Below are 23081 nucleotides of genomic sequence, written 5' to 3' on the forward strand. Positions count from 1 at the left end.
AAATGAATTCCTGCATTAATGCTTATTTGTACTTTCATCTAAGTCAGCATTACACATGTAGAACTTGAGAACATCTCCTGCATATCTGTCTCCAGGATTCCTTCCCCTACAGAACCATTTCAGAAGGTAGGTATTGGATGTCTGAAGCTTCCACAGTGCTTTGCAGACATACAATCATTTCTGCCTCTGTGACATAAGTAATATGGGAAAACAAGGCAGGAGCTTGCCTAAGGTCAGACAAAGATCATTAAAAAATTGAGAGTAAAGCTTCTGCTCTTGGCTTCTGCTCTTGGCTCTGACTTATGTGTTCTCTGAGTAGATCACAGTGTCTTTCAAAATAGCTTCCCTTCCTCCACCCTTAGAAATGTGTGCTCTGGCTTTTGTCAGTAGCAGCCTGCATCTGTAGCAAAAAAAACAATCAAACAAACAACTCAACAAAAACCAGTGCAACTGGAGACTGAAACACCTTTAGACAGCTGTACCCAATTCCTAGCAGGATTGCTGTGGTTTGATGATATCCTGCTATGAGACATACCCACTGGCTGGATAGCAGGTAAAGCAATCTGTGATCAGATACCGAGATTGGAATGCTGCAGCCAGGGAAAGAGTTGAGGATGATCCGTGGGGACCTTTGCCACTGCTACAGTGGGCCAGTGTGAACACAGATGTCTGTCAGCACTCGGGCCCTTCAAAACTGAGAAAACTGGAAAGGCACTGGGCAGTTCTTGTCAAAAAAGGACAAAAAAATGATGCCGTTAAGGACTCAGTGTGTGAAATTTCTTAAGTCACTGATTGCCGAGAGTATTTAGAGATAATCTCTTAATGCTTCTCCCCAGTAAACAATAGGACCCAGATTGCCCTCCCGAGGCCTCTGGCCTTTTATTACAGCCCACACAGAAAACTCATCTGAGAAAGCACTCTGAGTTAGTGGAGCAAACCTGAACCAGTCTGAACCAGTTCAAATATCGCATATGGTTGTTTTGCTTCTGCAGACTTCCTTGTTAGTCCTTGGAGGCTGTGGCTGGCATTTACTTTGCAATAGCTCACGCTGTCAGACTGAAGGGGGAGGAGAAAGCCTCTCCTCGAGCATGTCAGCAGCGCGATGCAACAGTGCCAGCAGATACTCCTGTCGCTCCACAGCGACTCCTTTGTAGTCACTGCCTCTGTCTTGATTTTTGGTTATACACGGCTCAGTTTCATAAAGTCAGTATATGATCCTTGTGTTACAGCCCTGATGTTCCTTTTTTACATTCAAATTATATCTAGCTTAGAAATGAAACACATTTGTTTCCAATTGCTTACAGAAGGATTTTTACAGGTGAGACCCAGAGTTGTTTTCATGATCAAGAGAGAGGCAGCAAAGAAATAAAACCCCTGCTTTTGTTGGAGTTGCAAATGCTCAAGTACTTAATAGTATTTAGTAACATTTGATGCTTGCAGCTTTTTAAGCTTAAGCACAAACTGCTCTAATATTCTGTTCATGGTGAGGTCTCAGAATTGTACTGTCATTATTCTCAAGCATTGCCATTTATGAAAGAAGCAGAAAATTGAGAAAAAGGAGTTTTGGGGGAAACTGGAACAATTCTTTTGATTACCTAGGAAGAAGAAGAAAGGGGAGGTGATGGGAACATGACGTAAGTCCTGTTACAAGGAGGGCAATGGTCAACTTTTTCCATTTTAAGCAGTCCATGTTAATTTGGCTAGGAAAGATTACTCAGATTAGAAAACTCATTTTGTTTACTCCCCTCAGTGTCTTATTTAGTAAGATTAAGTAATACAGCATGTTAGTTCTTGTCAAGGAGGTTAGATGAACTTCTGCCTGGCAAGATCAGAGCACACTTGGCTGTGGCCAGAGAAGGAGGGTGGGTTTGATGGCTCTTTGCAGTCATTCCAGAGCTATAGATCTGGGGCTGCCTCCTTTGGCACAGAGTGCTATGCTGTTAGATTCCTTTTTTTGTTTGATTGGGTTTTTTTTAATCTCAAAACACTTTGAATTTTTCCACAGGTGAAAATGTAGAACAAATAAACGAGAAAGAGCAGCTGACAGACAGGAGAGAGAGAAAGCAGACATTGTTCATTCTGGAACCTGTGTAAAGAAAGGTACCAGCTCACAGCTGAAACTGTTCACACTGAGTTTAGGGAAGATGTTTAATGTCCCTCATTCCTAAAAATAGTGTCTATTTTCTCTTGTAAAATGTGGGGATGTGTTGTGATACATGTATGTGTAGATACCAACAGACATCTAAGTATAAACTATGTGAGGAAGTAGCTGCAAAGCTCTTAACTTACTTATAGTTTGGGTAGTTTAAAAACAAGTCCTAGGAAATAATGTCATGTTTAATCTCTAAAAGTGTAGCAAGAAGAGCAAACCCATTCCTAAGCAGTGGAAAGAGCAATTGAGTCTGCCTCTGACAGCTGCCACCTGGCATCCTATTAAACTTAACTCTGTGAAACTGCCAGGCATAAATCTTCCCTCATCCTGGAGAAAGCTGGAGATGAAAGAAAAATTATGCTTAGAAGTCAGTTGTGGAAAAGACTTTGATCTTTACAATTAATGTGAAGGTTTTTCCCTTTCTTCCAGATTCCCCATTGTCCTTCTGTGGACTAGAAAGTCAAATTGTTTGCTGGAACTTGGCTGGGTGTAATGAGAAGTGCAAATTTATCTTGTTACATAGTAGGAGAGAGAGATAGGAAGGTCTGAGATTTGTTTCCACAGAGATTACTGCAGTTCTTGGATCAGTATGTACAGAAGGAGGTGCTTTCTGTGGTAAGTGGCATGGAAGCATTAGTTAGTCTAATGAAATGAGCAAAAAGACATTAATTGTGCAGGTTGCTAGTCCATCTGCAGAGTTTTGGTCAGGCAGTGCCTCTGGATGCACGTGTGGCCCTGCAGTTTCTGCTGAATGGAATTTGTCTCATAAAACCTGATGAAGAGCTATTACAAACAAGCAACTTGACTAAATAGCCCTTATTAAAAATTCTTGCTGACTCCAGTTAGCCTTGCCTTTACAGAGAGTAACTGGAGAACATCAGGAATGCAGTAGCAGGGTGTCTGTGCAGAAAATGAGCATAATTGCACAAAGGTTGCATCTTAGCTGGTGGTGTCAGTCAGGACTAGCACATGCAGTTGTTTTTTTGTTTCCTGTTTTGATTTTTTGCAACCATATTGTCTTTAAATCTGACATTACTAAACTAAATTTTCTGTAGTGGTAAATCATGTTGTTAAAGCTTGAGTCACACAAATGTGTGCTAAGACCTGTGGTTTCATTCTTGGTGGTAGTGCTGCTTAATTGACCTGTTTCCTCATTATCCATCTATCATGCTGGTACATCTCTGATTTTGTGCTCCATTGTGGACTGGATGCAGCAGGTGACCTGGCTGTAAAGGGCTTAAAACGTTCATGACCTGGTGAAAAAGGGACAAAAGTTGGGTTGGATCAGAACCTTGAGCAGATTTGTTACACAATTACCTGTAGCAGCTTGACAGAGAGCACTGCCAGGATGGAAACATCTGGGAGTGGAAGGGAAAGACCACTGCTCCAGCCAGCACTGCCTTGAAAAGTGATTCATCCAACACTGGAGCAGCTTCCTGGCATAGAAATACTTCTTATGTGTTAAATGGTTTCCATGTGATTTCAAAGAACTTTAAAAGAAGGGAACTTCCCTGTCCTATTCTAAGAAGGAAGGTTTGGTTGTACCTCATGTAACAAAAAGGAAGGGAAAGTGCAAAGAAGTGAGGCAGGCAGGTTGGCCAAGGTCAGGAAGAACTCTGTGGGAAAACCAGAAATAGCACCGTGTGCTGCAGGCCTGTGCCTTGGCTACAAACCCATCAGTTGGCCCAGGCCGCCTTTGCAAGCTCATTGTTGAACAGGACCAGCTATTCAGTGGCTTGTTTTTCGCTGGTGTAAAATAGAAACAGTGCTGAGGACTCCAGATGCTGTGTACCGGCAGTGGGGCTGCACTGTCTGAATCCCTTGGCATGTTCAGAAACAGAAGTATCTATTGTGAGCCGTGTGAAATGTCTGCAGAGAGGCTTTATCACAGTGGCTGGATGCCTGCAGTAGAACTACTCTAAACCAATTTTATGCTGTTTACCTTGGTTTTTTTCTATAAGCAGGCACAGCTCTTAGAGTAAGCCCATGGAGTCAATGAAAAGTAATGGATTGGCAGAGGCGAGAATGTAAACCCCTTTAAGGTGGAGTTGCACAGCCTCCGTGGCAGCGTGTAGCCCTTACAGCGTATCTTTACAGCTAAGGGAACCCAAAGGGTGAATAAGGGCAGCAGGATTTAGTCCTTTATGATAATTCTCCAGGGGAGAGAACAGTTTTAGGTGTCTAAAGGTAAACACTTTTCCTGCCACAGGCAGTTTTTCAAGCGTAGTTCCGTGTGGAAAGTCTCCTCTTCTGCTCTAAGACTTTTCCTGCGACTGTAGGAGACGAGCCCAGAGACGCGGAGTTCCTCTCGAGCCAAACAGCCCCACGGCACCGAGCACCCATCGCGGTGCTCGGTCCCGGGGCGAAGGACCCTCTGCAGCAGCAGCTCCCGGCTGCCCCGAGCCCTGCCCCGCGGCAGCCGCCCCTTCCCCTCCTGGGGGCGGGCGGCGGCAGCGGCAGCGTTAGGACCCGGCGGCGGCTGCGGGGCGGGGGGGGGAAGCGCAGCCCGGCGGTTGTTTACCGGGGAGGGGAGCGCCGGGGCAGGTCTCGCCGCGGCGCCGAGCGGAGCCGAGCTGCGCGGCCGGGCTGGCGGCGGCTCCTCGCCCTCCGTGCCGAGGATGCTGCCCGGGGATCCGCGGCGGGCGCTGCGTGCTGTGCTGCTGCTGCTGCTGGGCTCGCTGCTGGGGGCCGCCCGCGGAGCCGAGGGTGAGTGAGTGCCGGCCCGGCTTTGTGGGGGACAAAGGCCGGTCTGGGGAGGGGGAACAACCCCGTGGGGAAGGCGGGGGCCGTGTTGGGGAGTTGCCCGGAGCGGAGGGGGCTGCCCGGGCCGCCCGCAAGGCTCGGCTCGTCTCTCCGCAGAATGCCTCCGCGGCAACGGCGCGTCCTACCGCGGCAGCCGGCAAGTGGCCTCCGGCGGCGCCCCGTGCCTCAACTGGCTGACGGTGCGGAACGGCCCCGGCGCCGCGCTCCCGGCAGGTGGGTCTGGGGCCGGGGGACACAGCGGGAGGGGCTCTCGGGGAGCGGAGGGTGCCGCGGCCGCGCTGACGGCCCGCTGCTCCCTAGCAGTCGATGAGGACCACAACAGCTGCAGGAACCCGGACGGCGACGCCGCGCCCTGGTGCTACATCCAAGGCGCTACCGGGATCCCCGAGCGGCGATCCTGCGACATCGCCCAGTGCTCAGGTAAGAGCGGCCGCTGCCGACCCCCCTCTCTTCCTCCCCTCCCTGGCCTGCCCCCTACCGCTGGGGCTGGGTTTGTCACCAGGGTGGGGTCCCCCCGGCGCACAAACAACCCCGGGCTACGCCAGCACCTCCCTCGGAAACACGGCGTACCCAGAGCTCCCCTCCAGCCCCCGCCTGTGCGTGCACATCTGCCTCCCAGCTATGCCGTGCTCCGCCCCTCGAGCTTTGCCATTAGGGCCAGAAAAGGCCTGTGAAAAGCCCCCACTCCCCATAATTCCATTGTCACTGTATTGCTCTCTAGCTGTGTTGCAAAAGGCTGAGGTCTGGACATCCAGGAACTGCTGAGGTGTGGGTAGACTGTTGCTGTGGGGCATGTTATGGCTGACTAAAGAAGCTTCCTGCTGTTAAATAATTGCCAGTGGGAATTTGAGTACGGGATACACGGGAAGAATGTGGAAAAAATGAGAAGTAGAAGGGAGGACAGTAAGAAATGGAAACACTGGATTCCTCCTAGATAGTCACAGTGAGAAACAGTTTGCCAAAAGAACTGTAGCCGAAGCCTGTTTCAGGGAGAGGAGGTGTCAGTGTTGACTGACATCAGAGTAACCACTGGGGGTTTTTGGAACTGTTTACTATTTTCTGAGCCCTGCAAGATTTACTCGCACCCCTGTCCCTTGAGACTGCTATCCTTGCATGTAAATACTTTTCCCACGCACATACACCCTCCTCTGTTTTTCACTTTGCTCTTTTTTCGCCTGCTTTTCCCTAAAGATGAAGCAAAAGAATGTTCTGCTGCCAAGATCCTTACTCAAAACACTCTTGCAGCTTTAGGATCAGAAGTTACCTGACCTTTCAGCCATTTGCATGTTTAATAGGTTTCATATTTTTGCGTCTCAGAGTGGGCACCATTTCATGGTTCAACAGTTCACTTTAGTTCAGTTGCCCTGGCTGACCCTACTTGAAGTTAGTGTGCAGGACCCCTGATTTCCTGTCTCTGACTCTCTTCTGTACTTCCATTTCACATTGCACTGAGGACTCAAAATGGCTGCAGATAGAAAATCCACATGGAGTTATTGTTTGCTGTGGGGGAGATGCAGGTGGAGTGAGTTTTCAGGTGTGGATGCATGCTGTGAATAGCATTTCCAAAAAGGAGAGGGGTTTGTGGAGAAAAGGCAATAGATACCTACTTTACACTGTCATAGCTTTTACAGTGCTACAGCTTCCATTTAAACTACGTCATGAAAGAAGGAGCCACCTTGAAAATCTTTCAATGCTGTGGATGAAAAAGAGCATTGATAAAAAACAGGGCTCGGAAGGAACCTGTATCCTTGGGTGCCATTTCTGGACCTTGACTGAGGAAGGAATTGTCCTTAATCAGTGGCTGTGCTGCCTGCTCTGACTTAGCCTGTCCAGTGGTGTCCCAGACTATCAGTTTGATACACCACTGCAAGGAGGGATCAGGGAAGAATATCCCCAGGTTGTTTTCACACCAGCTGGAATCTCCAGTCAGACATTCCTGTGTCAGGAAGATTGAGGCAGAAGAGGGATAAATAGGCTCCTGGGAGATTTGGGATGGAGATTCTCATGATCTTGTTCAGCATGATTGAAGCTGCAGGCTGTCTATCGATCTATACACTAAATGAAGTCATTGTGTATCCTCTGGATTCATGCCCTGAACCTAGGTTTCAATCTGCTGTCTGACTTCTTTCATCTGTGGTGGTGCCTTGGACTCTCAGTTAAATAGGTTCATTTCAAAGGAAAGTAGGGGGAGGGATACACTTCTTGTCTGCTTTGGTAGGATTTCTGGCAACAGCTTAGGGGGAACAAGTGTTTTTCCGTGTTTTTCAGTGTGCTTTGAAGGCAGTTCAGTGATACCAGTCTAGAGCTGTCCCACTGCTGGGGTCATGTTGTTTTGAAGTACTCTTAAGTGCTTGGTATGTTGTGTATATATATATATATATATATATATATTTTCTTTGTTCTCAACAGATGCTACAGCTAGCACAGCCCCAGTCCCTACAGCAGAGGCTGGTGCTTCCCAGGAGGATGAGCAGGTGTTTGAACCAGCTGATACTTTGCCCTCCCGGAGCGAGGCAGCCGCAGTGCAGCCTGTCATTGGGATCAGTCAGAGAGTACAGATGAACTCCAGAGAAAAGAAGGACTTAGGAACACTAGGTACAAAGCCAGGATCGTGTCATAGATCCATTTCTGTAATTCTGGCAGGACAGATCTGTTTTGAGGCTCTGAAAGCAACATTATAGCTGGTTCTGCCCCCTCTTAATTTTGGCTCTTTTTTTTTCTCTTTTCACAGGTTATGTGCTGGGGCTGATCATGATGGTGATAATCATTGCCATCGGGGCTGGCATTGTCCTGGGATACATCTATAAGAGGTGAGTGGCTGTTCTTTGTTCAAAAGCTGGTGTAAATAGAGCAGGAATGTCTGAGCACCTGCAGACCCAACCAGATCCCAAGGAAATGGGACAGAAGTGTATGTTTGATTATGGCACATTGAACAAGTTTGTCACACTGAGGAAAGAGCTACTGAAGAGTTAACTCTGTTCTTCTCCATTCCCCCATTATTGTGATGTTCTATCTCATTTAAAGTTTCAAATTGCCCCCTTTAATATTTGGGTTTTTGTGTGTGCATGTGCACCTTGATGTGGCTTTTTCAGATGTACTCTGAACCAGGATTTTGTCAGAACTGGAAAGAGAGATCCCAGGTGCCCTCACAGGAAGTTTCTTTTGTTTAGAAAAAGAACAATTCTTCTAGCAGGCCACCTGTTCCACTGATTTCTCTAGTCTATCTTTAGAAGAAAAACAATTGGCAATTTATTTTTGCTACTCATGCATTGTATCCTATGAAGCTGACTATCAGGTAGCACTTTTTTTTGGGGTCCAAGTTCATTTTAGCAAAGTTCCTGTATACTTTAAGGTTAGTTTTGATTTTGACTTCAGTTACTTTTTTTTCAGTCACTTCACTGTGGAGGACAGAAATGTTTCTGTAGCTCAGCAGTGTTTGAGGGTAGTGGCAGTAACAAGCTGCTTAGTTGTAAGAGTGAGGGCAGGATTAACAAATAGCAGTGTTTGTCACTGCAGCAAGCAAGGCCCAGGCTCCCTCCTCTGGGAGGGTTCGTTCTATGTTTTGGCTGTTTGACAACAGTCTGACACAACCAAGCAGAAGGAGCCCTTTCCCAAGCTGGGACATGTCCTTATGTAAGTGTTTATAATAAATGCTGACAGAAAAAAAGCAGAGGGAGGAGTGTTACATAAGGGGCAAAACACAGAGTGCTGCTTGTCGAGGAATCTGATTTGAGGTGTCACTTCAGAGAATGCTGTCTTGTGTGCTGGCAGGAACGGCAGCCACTGCTGCACGTTTGTAGGCAGCTTTGAAAAGCAGCCAGAATGCCAACAGGAAACCCCAGCAGCTCTGCCTGCCTGAGATCACGAGCCTCAGGAGGAGCGAGTGGTGCCTGTACCACCTCTCTCCTGTCCTCCGTGGGAGGAAGCAATAGACCAGTGCTGGGCTTTGTCCAAAGACAGCTCTGCTTCTCCAGTCACAGAGAGCTCACAGCAGGGATGTGCTGCAGGTTTACTGTCTCCTTCCTTGCCTTGATCTCAAAATTGCATGTGCAGCCTGGCAGGTTTGTGTAGTAGGTGTGGTGGGAAACCTTTAATGGATTTAGTAGTTTTTGGTATACATAGCTCTTCTGGAGACAACATGCTATTAATGCCAAGTCCATTTTTAAAGCAAGGCAGTTCTTCACAGCACAAATTACAGAGGTGTTCCTTCACTTAGCAACAGGCTGGAGACTGAGGTAGGTTTGAGGAGCTGGTTGTGGCATTAAGCTGTTACAGCTGCAGTGGCAGAAGGCAGGGCCAGTTCTGAAGTCAGCTTTAATACTTTCTGGACAGCTTAATTTGCTGCAACAAAAGGCAGAAGCTGTCACCACCTCCAGTATTTGTTCCAGATGAAGCAGGTTACAGAACCTCTTTTCCACAGCCATGGCCTCTGCACTGTCTCACTTCTCCCCTGGGTCTGCACCAGGCAGTGCTGTGGGACTGTAAAGGATAAGGAAACATATGGCAGCTCTGTGGTTTGAAGGAGGGGCTTGGCTGTACTGTCATTTATCAGCAGCAATGTCAGTGAATAAGCCAGTTTAAAGGAAGGGACAGACTTCACTTGGCTGCTTGTTTTTCAAAGATGCTCAGCTGTGGTCCTCTGCTTACAGTAGGGAATATTTCTGGCCCTTTGTATGCAGCTGAAACCACTTCAATCTTAAAGAGCAGAGTCCCTTCTCTACTCCGTCAGCTTTACTGAGGCTCTCCCTCCAAGCAGCAGCACTCAGCCCACGTGTATGTTTTGGTTTTTGTTGTAACACAGGGGGAAAGACCTGAAGGAGAAGCACGAGCAGAAGGTTTATGAGCGTGAGATGCAGCGCATCACGCTGCCCCTGTCGGCGTTCAGCAACCCTGCATGTGAGCTGGTGGATGAGAACACCATCGTGGTGCACACCAGCCAAACGCCCGTGGAGGACACGCGGGACGGCAGCGGCCCCCTCATGGGCCAGGCCGGGACTCCTGGTGCCTGAGCAGCTCAGGCAGGAGCGCTACAGGCTGAGCAAAGCCTCCAGCTTCCCACTGTGAGTGCAGGGGGTGCGTGTGTTCATTTCTATTTTGTTTTCTTTTTGATGAACGCCGGATGAAGGTGATGCAGAGGAACAGAGCAAGGGGCTACTCATCATCTGTTTGAGGGGCACCGTTCAGTGCATGGCCAGCTGGGGACTGGTGTGGTGGACCCTGCTGCTTCTTCCCACCTGTCTCCATGGTGTGCCAAGGAGCTGGGGGGGGATGATGGGCCAGGCTTACAACTGGCCACAGATCCTGTAGCCTGGAGTGTGGTTGTGGCTTCCTCCTTCTATGTTCTTTTCCTATTTAACGGTGTGCACTGTTACTTAAGTTTCAGCCTGGAACCTCAGGAGAGAACAGTACTGCAGGGACTGAGGGGAGCTTCATGCCAGATTTAGCTAGATAATTACACTGATTATAGTTCCTGCCTTTTTGCTTTAGTGGCTGAGAGCTGGAATCACTGTCCAGGATCCTGCTACTGGATCAGGTATTTTTCCAAGGAAGAGCTTATTTGAGGGATGTCTTTGGCCAGAAGCAGAATGTTTAGCCCCAGTGCTCTCCTCAAGCTCTTGACAAATCCAGGTCTTCCAGGGCTGAGGCCACTTCTCCATTCCCCTGTGGTGCTACATGCACACATGGTGTCCAGGGGGTCTGTCTGTGCCTCCTGCTCACTTACAGAGATCAGGAAAGCGAGGGTGAGTGGTAGATAGTTGTGAAGAAAACAAACTGCCCTTCAACAAACTTAACAGCAGGTTGAAACTGAGGGTAGGTAACATCCTCCTTTGAACTCCCTAGGCTTCCTACAGAGCCAGTGCTGGACAGAGTGGCCAAGCTGTGGAGGTCACCCTGATCACAGTGCAGCAGCTCTGGCTCTAATGGCAGAACGGGGCAGCTGTTTTGTAAGATACTGAAGTTCTGGTGTGGCTCCTGGCCCAGCCTCTGTCACACACTCAGCTTGTGCAGCAAGACTACTTACTTACAGAGTCTGATCCTATTAGAGAGGTTTTGTAACAACTTTTATTAGCATTTCAGGGGGTTTGGAAGGGATGGTTGCTGCAGTGTCTCCCTAATGGCACCAAGGCAAGGCCAGTTCAGGGAAACATCTGTCCCCGCTTCAGGGGATTCAAGCCATTCAAGTAAGTTTTCCAGCCATCTGCTTTGTAGCTGTGGGCCTAACAGGGAGCAGCACTTGGCAGCAGGGGTTTTAGTGTTAATGTTTGATTCAGAAAAGGGAAATACTTTATTTTTAAATGCCTTTGAATACCATTTCTTTGTAAAATGTTTTAAATACCTCATTATGAGAAGGTGCAGACTGTGCTACCTTGTATTAAAGCTTAAAAGAAGAATGCTCTGTAGACCTATGTGGACTGTGGCTCATCTGTGCATTCCTCCTGCCAGAGCAGCATCCTTTGCCCTGTTTCAGACTTTGAATTGAGGAGAAGGGAAGATGCCACTTCAGTTTGTCTGGCTCAAAAGTAAATCCCTATAAGCAGTGCCTGAATGCACCAGCACTGACAAGGGCCATGAAGCTTGTCTCCCTGCTGTGAGCAGCTCCTCTTGGACTGGGACACTGTTCCTGAAAAGCATCTATGGGTGACTCAGCAGGCTAGCCCATGGGAAACAGACTCTTGGTTACAGTCCCTTCCTTCATTGACTGGGTCAGTTCTGCTCAGCAGCAGCTCCAGCCCTTGAGAAGTACAATGGAGACAGAGCACAGCAGGTTACAGAGGTACAAACAGAGCCAGCATTTTTGTTCAATTGTTGTCCTAACAAAAGCCCCCTGAACTACATATTTCAGAATAAGATGTTTCCAAGAAACCCTGGATTAGATAAGGAAAATGGAGAGGCTCCATGATCTGCTGACTCCTGTCCACCCTTGAAACCAACCAGCAAATGAACAGAACTTAACTTGTTCCCTTTCCCTCACTCTGGGTAAATAGTCCTACAGAGCTCTGCACTGTGATTCTGCAGTTCTGTTAATGTGGCAGAGTCCACAAACTCAAAAAAGGCTGTTCTGGGTGTCCCTCCTCTGGGCGGTGTTGGTGTTGCCACTTTGTGACTACAGTAGAAACCTGAGAAAGTGACAGCTTCTGGCTTTATTTAACACAGAGACCACAAAACCTTGTTTGCAACAGCATACAGTTACTGCTCTTTAATTTAGTTAGAACGTGGAGCTGTGCAAATCACAGTTCATAAACCCCACCCACACATCACGCAGGACTCTCCCTTCAGGCGTCCCCTCACAAACCAGCCTGGGAGGGGGAATGAAAGGGCAAATCCTATTAACAATCCTGGATCCACTGGACCCAGTTTAGAGAGGCTCCTGCCTGACTTACAGCACAAGGAGTCCCTAGTGTTTCTAAAACACCACTACAGAGACTAAAAACACCCCCCTTGCATACCTGATATCAGGTGATGGCTGGTCCCATGTTATTTTACATAATACTTAAAACTCATGGGTAGGGGAGGAAACCAAAGTAACAGCAAAGACTAACACCCATTCCCCACCATTCAATGCTGAAGGGAGGAGGAGGGAAAAAGGAGCCCACTAAAAATCCAGTTAAACCATGATGTTTGTGAGACTTAGAGCAGAACTTGATTCAGTTTTTTGTTCAGTTCTGTCAACCACGTGAGCTACTGCAGCAGTAGCTTCCTTCCTTCCTTCTCCACCAAGGGAAGAAGAAGTACTGGAAGAAAATACAGCCCTACCCACCTCCCAATGACTCCAAGCCCTTTCCCCTCCCCATCCCCACGAGCAGGGAATGACCCTGAGGAAAATTTCTGTTTGGAGAATCAGCTCAGGTGCTGCAGCAGCAGCTGCAAGAAGGACCTTCAAAGGGAGCAACTTGCACAATCTGCAGGAAAGGATGAGGTAGTGGCAACCAAATTATTAGTTCTCCAGCTGCCACTCCAGGGAGGATGGGGCATTCTCCAGCACTTTTCTATTCATGACAAGTCCATCCTTTAATTAACCTTGGGCAAGTCCCCTTTTGCCATTGTCCATGCCCAAGGTTTGAGCCACTTCAAACGTTTGGCTTTCTGACAAGCACCTTCTGCCACCATTTCTGTCACCTCACATCCACAGGCCAAGAGCTCAAGCACTCAGGAATGTCCAATACCCAGTGCCTAGTGCAGAACTACACATTCAGGTTCAAATACTTTCACCTAGGTTAAGGTTTTGGGCAGGCGCAGGGTCTGAAAATGCTCCAGTGGCTCATTTGCTGCCTGCCTCATCTGCCATCAGGAGGGGCAAGCAGAGCTCAGTCTTAGTGTTTCTAGGCAGTCTTTGTGTTTCTAGGTAGGCTTTTAGAGGTATTCAGAGACACAGAAGGAATAAAAGCCCACAAAACCAAAACAACAATTCATATGTGCTTCCCCAGAGACATGGTATTTCAGGAGAGCTGCCCAATTCCTGGGGCTTTTTACTCCTTCCTCTGTTGCGTGTCAGAGGCCGGAATCTCAGTGGGTTGTTCTGGGAAACACATGCAAATACATACATGTGCTGTCCTGGTGAGACATGTTGCTGGATGTCCAATTTCCCCAGCTTTCTGGGCAGGGCAGTCAGTGGGAGAAGCTGTTCCAGAAGTACTGGTCCTTACCCAGGAGAGTCTCCTATAGCAATTCCCTCCCTGACAGACAGGCCAGGGTGGCTTCACAGCTTGCAGCCAAGTTCTAAGGCACCACAGTAAAGAAGCCTAAAAAGGCCAGAGAAATATTTCTCAAGCCAGAAAAATAGTGTTCAGCGGCTTTCCTAGGTGCAGCTGGCAGGAAACAATCCTTTTTGCTTCTGAAACATGCCAGGAATCCACAGTGAATCAGGATATCCAAGAGGAGGGAAGCTGGGTGGGGAGAGAGAGGCAGTGCAGCAGATGCACAGCGTGGTGCCCCATTAATGCCCTGGAAGTGGCTGAAGTGCATCTCCCTCCCTGCTGCTCACCCAGCTCCAGTGCAGTGGTGCAGGCAGCAGGACGAGCAACCTAGGTTGTGTTTTCAGGGAGCTTGTCACGGTTCAGTCCATACTGCACACTCACATTGTGGTCCAGCTCCTCCAGCTCAGATGGAAGGGGGATGGCAAGTTCTCCCAGGTACAGAGAGAGAGCTTCAAAGGAATCTTCCAGCTTGGAAAAAGGGGGCCTAGAAACAGTAGTGAGGAAACATGAGTAGGAAAGAGGAAGCAGAACAGCATCTAGAAAGGCTGAGCTAGTTGTCCATCCAGGTCCCTGTACCACGTACAGAGTGATGAACAGGGCCAGGATTTCCTTCCCATTCCGCTTCCAAGACTGCAAAGCCCTCATCTGTCTGGGCTACCCATTTTTATAGCCAGTGAGTGACCAGGGTGGTCTGGCTCTTTGGAGCCTACTTGGCAGCAACACTGTTCTGAAGCTACAAGTTTCATAACTGAAATCAAATGAAGTATTTACCTTATTGTCAAAGTCTGCCCCTACTCTTTATACCTGAGAAATCCTGAACAATCATTCCTTCTTTACTCTGTCTTGGAATTGTTTCAGACATCTCCACCATACAGCAGTCTCTCTCCCAAACTGTTGAGTCTGAAGCCTCTCACTCATGGAAGCCTTTGAGCATTCCCATAGATGGCTGGAGCTGCCCTCTGTGCAGAGCACTCCTTCCACTATGGGAATACAGACAGGAATCCTGCAGGTTTCCAAAGAGGAGTCCTCCAGACCCCAAACCTACCTGCTCTCTGGTTCCAGTCTGCAGCAAATAGCAGCCAGAGGGAAAAAGGCTGGAGGACAATCAGCAGGAACAAACTTCTCCCAGAACAGCTTGACATTAAGGCCAAAATCCAGTGTGCGTGGGAGACAGTCTGGGTCAGCATAAACCTGGCCTATGATCTAGGGAAAGTGAGAGAAGCACTTAAGTACTGCAGTAGATCAGGCAGGGGCTCCCTCAAAGTATTATGGTGGAAATGAAACAACAGAAACACTGTTCTTCCTTTCCAATGGAACTACTAGCTCATGGCACTATGTACAGACAAACTTCACTGGAAACTTTTTCAAGACCTGGAGATGTGTCCACGGCTGTGAAGGAAGTCCCAGATGCCTTCTCCTTCTGCCCAGGGTCTCTCTGCCAGAAGACACAGCATGATGTGCCTCTCTCAGGGAGCTCCACAGTGTCTTGCAGCTGGGGATGATGCAGCCCCTCCTGATTGCAGGTAATCAAGGCAACCTGCATCACCATCCCACCCCATCCCTCCCCTTTCTAACCATCTTACCACACCATCAGCAAAGCCCCTTGGTACAGAGCCTGTCCTGAACAATGCTGGAAAGCCAACAGCACCTCTAATTCTGAATTGTTGTTCCAGTGACAGACTCAACCCCACCACAGCCAGAGGGCTGGGACAGACATGAACAACCACAACTGACAGCCAGGAGGCTGCAGGTAAAGGAGAGCCACTAAAGAGCTGGGTGGACAGGGAAGCCCTGCCCCAGCATTGCCCCAGTGCTCACCACCTCCAGCACAAGTGTAGCAGGGAAGGAGCCCACAGCAGAGAACTGTGGGGTGATCTGGACTCAGAAGGTCAACACAAACTTTCACATGGACAGAGTATTAAGTTTAAAGCCTCACTGGGTATCACAGAAGGGGTGTTATTTATAACCACCCAGGCTTTTCTATGCCAGTAACTCAGCATGACAGCTACATCATGGAACTAGGCAGAAACGCCCATTATGTATTTTGGCAGGTTTATGTCCTTATCTGTTTGAGTGTTTAATTTTAGGGGCTTTTTTAGCATCATAATATTGGTGACAAGGAGAATGTTCATATGCTACTACCCTTTTCATTTGTCTTTTTTTCTAGATGAAACAATTGTTTTAATCCCACATACAGATTTTTCAAGTTCCTAACTCTATAACTCACAGCCACAACATTCTCTGAGAGGAGGGCCCAGTGTAAACAGAGCTCCAGATGAGGCCACAAAGATTTATGCACAGACATTTTCTTTGTCTCCTTCACCCAAACACTGAAAATGAAACTGTGCTGGCATCCCCTGGTGTTCCTGCAACTGCTGTGTTACACAACACCCTGTCTTTCATCTGTATTTCCACTGTCATACACACCTTTTAAACCGAAAATACCTTGCAGCTTTCAAGTGCTGCTTTTTGTTCTGCAGATAGAAAAGCCTGATATAACAGTCAGACTCTGCATTGGCTCAGAAATAAACTAAGCCAACAGACTTCAAGGTGCAAGCTTCATTAATCGACCTGCAAAGAGGTTTTTGTTTCCCCTTCTTTGAAGTGAAGTGCCATCCCCAGTGGAGGCCCTGAATTTGCTGAGATTATGCAGCTGATTGTTCTTTAAATGAGGCAGAAAAAGAAAAAAGCATCACAGTTCTAGGGAATACATCTACTTTCAAACAGATAGCAGGTTCAGTCAGAACTTGATGACTTTTTTGCAGCTTCTCTCAGTCCAGGAAGAAACTGGGACCAGCAAATTACAAGACAGTTATCTTACTTGAGGAAACAGGCAGGTTAAGCTTGTTCTCCCAGTCTAATTCACTAATAATGTGCTGTTAGGTCACAGGCTGCACACTCAGATACAGAGATCTGGGTGATACCATGTGTACACAGAGATGGGGACATTAAAGATTCCATTTAATGTCCTTGTCTTACCTCACAGAGAACAATCCCAAATGAAAAAATGTCCACCATCTCATCGTAGCTCTGTCCTGTAGGAAACACGAGACATTCAGCTCTGTAAAGAGGGAGTTACCCATCCAGCTATTTCAGGAGCTGCCAGTACCAAGCTTAACTAAGGCTATTCCCTGGAGAGCCGTAAAACAGGAGACAAAGCAAGGCTTAAACCTGAGCAGGGTTGGTCACCCCAAGATCTGTATATACCAGCTGCATTACACTGCCATTACAGAGTTTAACCCTGCTTCTCTCTTGTACTGGGGAATTACAGGACAACACTGTAACAGATCTGAGCAAATGCTAAGAATAACTGTGGAAAGCTTCTGCCCATTTTCATTGATTGCTGTTCTTGTGGATCTCTACAGAGCATGGAGCCAGTGCTCAGCTTCCCCAGCAGCCAGCGAGTCCCTGCTGCAGTGACTGCAGAGATAATAAATTACACACCGGCAGCACTTTGATCCTGGGAGAGCTGGCAGGCTCCAGCATGCCATGCTCTGCTTAGACACACCCCTCCCAAGCCAGGAGCTGGTAAGCAGCCTTGCTTTCAGAGCTGATGTCAGACTGCTTTTGCTGTTCTCTTGATAAATGCCAGGACTGAGACAAACTCTGAGAAGCAGCCTCGGACTTCTTTAGGGCTGGAGGCCTTGAGGAAAGGCAAACAGAACTGCACACAAGAAAGCAACATAGAAAACTGAGCTGGGGGAGAGGAGCCCAGTCCTCCCTTCCCCAGTAGACTGTGCTGGACAATGCTGATATCCCAGCCAGCCAAAATGCCCAACCTGGTCAGAGAGACCTGCTCTTTAGGAGGAAATTGTATCCACTGTATTTCACTCTCACCTCAAATCCTGCAGGGGCAGCTTTTCCTCTAAGGGTCACAGCTCAACCTTAATGCAACTGAGGGCTGCATGTCAAAACCCAGATTTCCCTGCACATGGACAACTCCTACCTGAATCCTGAGGCTTCAGCAAACCTGGCAGCACATGGCCTCTCCCTAGATCTGTGCAACAGCACACATAAACCTCTTCCCAGAATGTACTGATTCCCTGTTTCAAGGGGCAGTTCCAAAGCACGAGGCTATAACAGAAACTGATCTTGGGTTCAGTTTTATCTCAGGCCTCTTTTGTCTTTCCTTTTATTTGGACTGTAGCAAGTTTACTTCTGTTGCCCTCCTGAAGAATCCTGTTGTCAAGCCAGAAACAGTCCCTGGGCTGGTACAAAGGCTTACCAGGGCAGGCACTGCAGGACTGCAGCAATGGCCTCTGTTCATATAAAAAAGCTTCCACATCAGCAGGTGTAAAACCACAGGCTCTAAAAGGTTTGGTTGTTACTGGGGCACAGAAACTTTCAGTAATCCTGTCATGTCTGTATCTCCTTGCCTGCTCCCTGTTGCTGGACTCTTACCATTCAGCATCTCTGGGGCCATCCAGTACGGGTTCCCCACCACCGTGTAGCGCTTTTTCCTGTCGCTCTTGCGCAGCGTCCGTTTCTTGGCAGATGGCTTCTCCAAGGTCGGCTTCTTCCTCTCCTCCACAATCAGCCGAGACAGACCAAAGTCAGCCACCACCACTGTCTTATCCTGCACAGGGGATTCAGTACAAGCCACTGATCACTCAGCCCCTTTCAGGAGCAAAGAGGCTGCAATCCTGTTCACTACCAGCTATAGTCTAAGGCAACTATCCAGGTTTCCTGCAGCCATGAGCATAGCAAGATGTCCAGACAGTGTAAGATACCCAGTTCATGACCTCAACTCATCACTTGCTCCCTTCATATTTCCTGTGTGGTTGCTAGCACTTATCCCATCAATTTGGCTTCACTTGCCAGGAGAAACCTGGACCTTTCCTTTTAGGTCCTCTTATACCTGGTCAGGAATTAACTTGGACTTTCATCCTGGGTTCTCTGAAGCCAAGTGAAAAAGGGCAGGCTTGAGGGAATGAAACTACACAAAAATCTTGTGACCCAGCATTTAAAAAAATGAGAGAACACACACATGCACACACCTACACACTTGTCTGACTCCTGAGTGCCAGTATGAAGTCATTGAGTGGTTAAAAGAACAGAAACAGCTGCAGAGTACACCTCAGAGCTAAGATAAAGAACAGAGCTGTACTAACTCTCAGAAAGTGACTCTTATAGGAACTGCGACCAGAGGAAGGGTGGTAAGAGAACAGAACACAGAAACAGTGAAAGCTGAATCAGTCTGGAAGATCCTGTGTGAGAATAAAGCTCCTTTGCCTGGGACACAAAGCCTCTCTGAAATCAATTCCACCCTGACAAAAGAGGGAACATCATGTGGAGAAAACCAAGGGAGGAAGATGCCAAGGAGAGAAGCAGCATGCTGTGGAAACTGAGGTGTAACTCACCAGCTTGATCAGGCAATTGTGTGAATTCAGGTCTCTGTGAATGATGCACATGGAGTGCAAGTAAGCCTGGAACAGGAGAAAAGCTGGTGTTAGGGGTTTCCAGCTGAGCATTTACAGACTCCACAACCCAATTCCAGTAGTCAGGCAGTGTCCACAGCCCCTCATACACCACCCTCGTGAAGCCACTAACCCTCACCCGAGTCTGCTCTCTTATGAAGCAACAGTCCAACTCACCATTCCAGAGGCAATCCCTTTGGCAAAGCTGACCTTCTGCTGCCAGGGGAATGGGTCCTGAAAGACAAATGGTCAGGGACCGTCTTACCAGCCAGCTGCTGACAGCAGTTCCTTCACAAGAGGGACTCTTACAGCAGTCAAGAGAGACACGATACAGCCCCAGAAAGAAGAGGCTTCCTGCCTCAAGCTCACCCACAGCTACGAAGCAGCTTTACAGCACAGCTCCAAAGAAGACTAATAATGAGTACATGAGGCTGGCACAACCATCAGCAGCCAGGCTCACTGAGTACCCCATCCCAGGTGTCCACACTCACTGCATTGCGGAGGAAGTCCTTCAGCGTGCCCCCCTCGATGTACTCGGTGAGGAGATTGAGCTTCTTGTCCTTGTACAGCACACCAATGAACTTCAGCACGTTGGGGTGGTCCAGGCTGCGCATCACCTTCACCTGCCAGCAGAGGCATCCCAAAGTGATGATTCACATCAAAAAGTGAACGGAACAAGTGCTGACAGATTCATTCTGTGGTGAAAAGCGCTCTAAGTCCTGTTCAGGGATCACAGAGACCACTCAAACCCCAACCTTAAGGCAGTCAATGAACTGCTGCCTCTTCATTTTCATGCTGTGCAATTAACCTGATCTTAGTCTTTAAGGAGAGCACCCTTGAGTTTGGCTAATATTTCAGAAGGCAAAACTCTCCAGAGCAGCTATTGGGTCTGTGCTGTGTATGTTAGGGCCACAACAGCAGTGTCAGGTGTTTAGGGAGCTGCCTTTAAGCTAAATCTGACTTTAAAAAACATGGTAGGCAGCCACCAAGGAAATAGTTTTGCTTAAATACAGCGTGAGTCTTAAATATCTTACAGATATTGGCCCTCATCCTTTGTACTTATGCACAAGGCTCAAGGGATAAATTCTTTATGTACTGCACAGCTCAATTTGCCTCTGACTGAAGCTGCTCTTATCACTGAAAAATTAATGAAGTGGAGCTGAAGCAATGTCTAATGCCCAGTGTGAGTCACACTTCACTGCAGCAAATATTCAGCTCATGTCAGCTTTTCCCCATGCAATGTCTCCCTCCTCAGCACCTTCATTCCTGCCAGGTTGCTGGCTGGCAGGATCTCTCTCTCTGGAGAAGATGGGAGAGTTCTACCACACTACTGGCTCAGAAGCTGTTTGAAATCCTGCTCCTACCTCTGTCAAGAAAGTCTTCTGAGTTTCCTCATCACAGCGAATCAGCTCCTTCATCACCATCACCTTTCCTGTTGCTTTGTGAGTCACCTGGTGGAAACAAAACCCACAACTACAGGCAAGGTTCAAGAATACACAGCTCCAATGCTCCTGCAACTTCTGAAGAAGTGCAACATTCCCCTCCATCCAGAGAAGAACAGAGACGGGAGGAAATTCCAAGATCTGTCGAAAACCGTGTGACACTTCTCCTTTCGGAATTCACCGAAGGTGCTGTTTGTGAAATGGAAACTCCTAAAGCTGACAGAGGATCATGCCAAGACCCAAAGCTGAGAGCTCCAGTTTGGGTAGCACAGGGCTGAGTGTGCATACAGGCTGCCAAAGCCTCCACACTGGTGCATGCCTCCAGGTTCCCTTATGGAACACATTTGTCTAGCGGGACGCTCACATGTGCACAAGCTTTATCAACTACATTCTGTGTCAGCAAAAGAATCAATGTTCACTTGCATCAGAAAGCAAACCAAACAACCCAACACTGCATTATAAATGCTTTGGCTTTATGGGCAATCTGAATCTTATCCACATGCAAGTGGAACTGGAGCGCACAGGCTGTTCAGTTAAGGCAGGAAGCAGTTAATTTTACCTTGCTCCTTTGGAGCAGTGTGTCTCAACATGCAAGGAATGTCCTAGAACAGTGCAAAACACAAAGAAATCCATCATAATAATAAGGTAATAAATTTCCTGGCTCTTAACATGGAAAGCATTTCCAGTTCCTCAAGAACTGTTTGCCTATCTCCAAGTAGTTCCTGGCATTTTGCTGTAGTATGAAGGTTTTTTGTAACCAGCTCAGGCTTGCTTGCACAGGATGCAGGAGTGAGTAGAAAGAGTCCAAATTCCTATGAGCACATTTTCCTGGAAATCCTCTCCTCTTCATTTGCTTACATTGGACAGCTCTGCATCCCTAAGATCTGCAGCAAACTAAACAACCACCTTGCCTCTCTGATCAGAAGAGAATTATGTGACCAGATACAGTACTTGCTGCATCACACCCAGTCAATCTGAAGCCTAAGAAAAATCGCCCCTTTTTTTTTTTTAACGGTAGGAGGCAAAGAAGTCCTTTAGAAAACCTCTAGAAAATCCAGAACACATGATCCAGTTATAGTACTTAGGAAGCTTACGAGTTCTTGCAAACACTGTGACACACCAGTTCTGTTTGGAGCCATGGACATAACAAAGCTGACAGAGGTGGAATGTGAGTGCATGGAATAACACAACAGAAGCAAGAGTACAATATTCTTCTGCTCCCATCTGAAATCAAGCATCCATACACAAGTAATGAGCCAGGGAACACTGCATGTTTCAGCCAGGGACATCTAATATCCAATGATAAAGGGAAGTGAAGAGACAAAGGCAAGGCTAAGTGGAATTCTTAAGCTGACATACCAGCAAAACTAAAACAAGTGTCACATGAAACTCCACGGGGGCAAATTTAACTCCCAGAGCATGCACCAGAACAGGATAGCCATGGGGCAATTTGAGCAGAAAAGAAATGCCTTTGTGCCAGTAACTGCTGGGACACAGATGACAAAAGCATGCAACAGAGCAAAGGTTTCACTTACCTGCACCTGTTATTTCTCTATGAGCAGAGAAGAAGAGAAATATGCTCATTAGTATGGATCAAGCATTGGGTTTGTAGTGCTGGCTCATCACCTCCCATGGAAGCATGAGATGAACATGGTGGCTGGACACCTCAAGTTTATACCAGTGTAAGGGTCCCATCCCCTGGTGAGGGCAGTCTGAGTACTGAGGAACTCACAGAGCCTTAACAAGGCAGAGGAAGGTGCCCCTGATGCTGTCAGGAATGTTGGGATAGGAACAGCTGGAGTACCCTCAGTCAAGATCAGAGAGCTTGAATGCAAGAGAATGCTATTGATTGAGATTGGAACTGTGAGAGTCATGCAAGACCTGACCACTACCCCCATGCTGACAAGCCACTGAGGCTGTGCCAGGGGTTCAGACACGGTCACTACATCAGCCTAGCAAACCCCTGAACACACCACACCAAGGGTGGGCAAGAATTGCTGGGGAGCTGGACACAATCATAGGGAAGATGCTCATAAAAGGAACTGTGGCCTGTTCCCTGTTCCCCCCAGCTCACCTCACCCAGCAGCCTGCTGTGACAGGCATTCTGGAGGCTAAACCTGACTCACGAGATGAACATGTACAGCCAAGGTTGACATTTCAAAGGGAACAAAGTCAAAACCATCTGCAGTCAGACACACTCAGGTCAGGGAAGGAAACAGAAATGGATCTCAGAGCAAACCAGGGAAGATCCAAGACTGATCACTCTTGGCAAGGCAAAACCACTGAGACTGTGGTGAAGGATGCCAAGACAGGCAGACATTGCTGTACTCAAAGTAACTGATGAATGTTTGAGGACCTCCCTCACCTTGATTGCTTGTCCAAAAAATCCTTTTCCTAGAACTTCACCATGAATCAGGTCACAGGGCCGGAAGATTTGCTGGGAGCAGCTGGAAGAGGAGCGCAGGGACTCAGAACGACTGATGTCACGGCTCAGGAGGAGAGGTTCCTTTGGAGAGCTGGGGCCAGGAGACTTGGAAATGCTGTTACTGCGCCTGGAAAACAAGGATACAGGAAGATCAGGGAAGCTGCTGGGTTACCTTTGGTCCAGCAT

General features: G+C 47.8%; 2 protein-coding genes across 5 annotated transcripts in view; one reads left to right on the forward strand and one right to left on the reverse strand.

The window, feature by feature from the left end:
* The first annotated feature begins 4669 nt into the window (after positions 1–4669).
* PIK3IP1 (phosphoinositide-3-kinase interacting protein 1) lies at positions 4670–11316 on the forward strand. 2 transcript variants are annotated; one of them, XM_030230988.2, is made up of 6 exons: positions 4670–4858; positions 5012–5128; positions 5216–5335; positions 7325–7510; positions 7647–7725; positions 9717–11316. In XM_030230988.2, the coding sequence occupies exons 1-6, from the start codon at positions 4771–4773 to the stop codon at positions 9922–9924; spliced, it is 798 nt and encodes a 265-aa protein (XP_030086848.1). In that variant the 5' UTR covers positions 4670–4770; the 3' UTR covers positions 9925–11316. The 2 variants fall into 2 exon arrangements, with proteins under 2 accessions (XP_030086848.1, XP_030086849.1); XM_030230989.2 differs by having other exon boundaries at positions 4671–4858; positions 5219–5335.
* A 722-nt stretch (positions 11317–12038) lies between these two features.
* Positions 12039–23081, reverse strand: part of LIMK2 (LIM domain kinase 2) — a 30904-nt gene continuing 19861 nt past the window's right edge. For all 3 annotated transcript variants that reach the window (XM_018916470.3, XM_030230987.2, XM_009092275.4), the window contains 9 exons: positions 22836–23022; positions 20393–20479; positions 19520–19651; positions 19206–19262; positions 18972–19037; positions 18013–18187; positions 16591–16646; positions 14657–14814; positions 12039–14095 (listed from right to left, as the gene is read on the reverse strand). In XM_018916470.3, the coding sequence (XP_018772015.1) occupies positions 13939–14095; positions 14657–14814; positions 16591–16646; positions 18013–18187; positions 18972–19037; positions 19206–19262; positions 19520–19651; positions 20393–20479; positions 22836–23022 (1075 nt within the window). In that variant the 3' untranslated portion in view covers positions 12039–13938. The remainder of the gene's footprint in view (positions 14096–14656; positions 14815–16590; positions 16647–18012; positions 18188–18971; positions 19038–19205; positions 19263–19519; positions 19652–20392; positions 20480–22835; positions 23023–23081) is intronic.

Source organism: Serinus canaria, chromosome 15 (genome assembly GCF_022539315.1).
Source record: "Serinus canaria isolate serCan28SL12 chromosome 15, serCan2020, whole genome shotgun sequence".
Taxonomy (NCBI): domain Eukaryota; kingdom Metazoa; phylum Chordata; class Aves; order Passeriformes; family Fringillidae; genus Serinus; species Serinus canaria.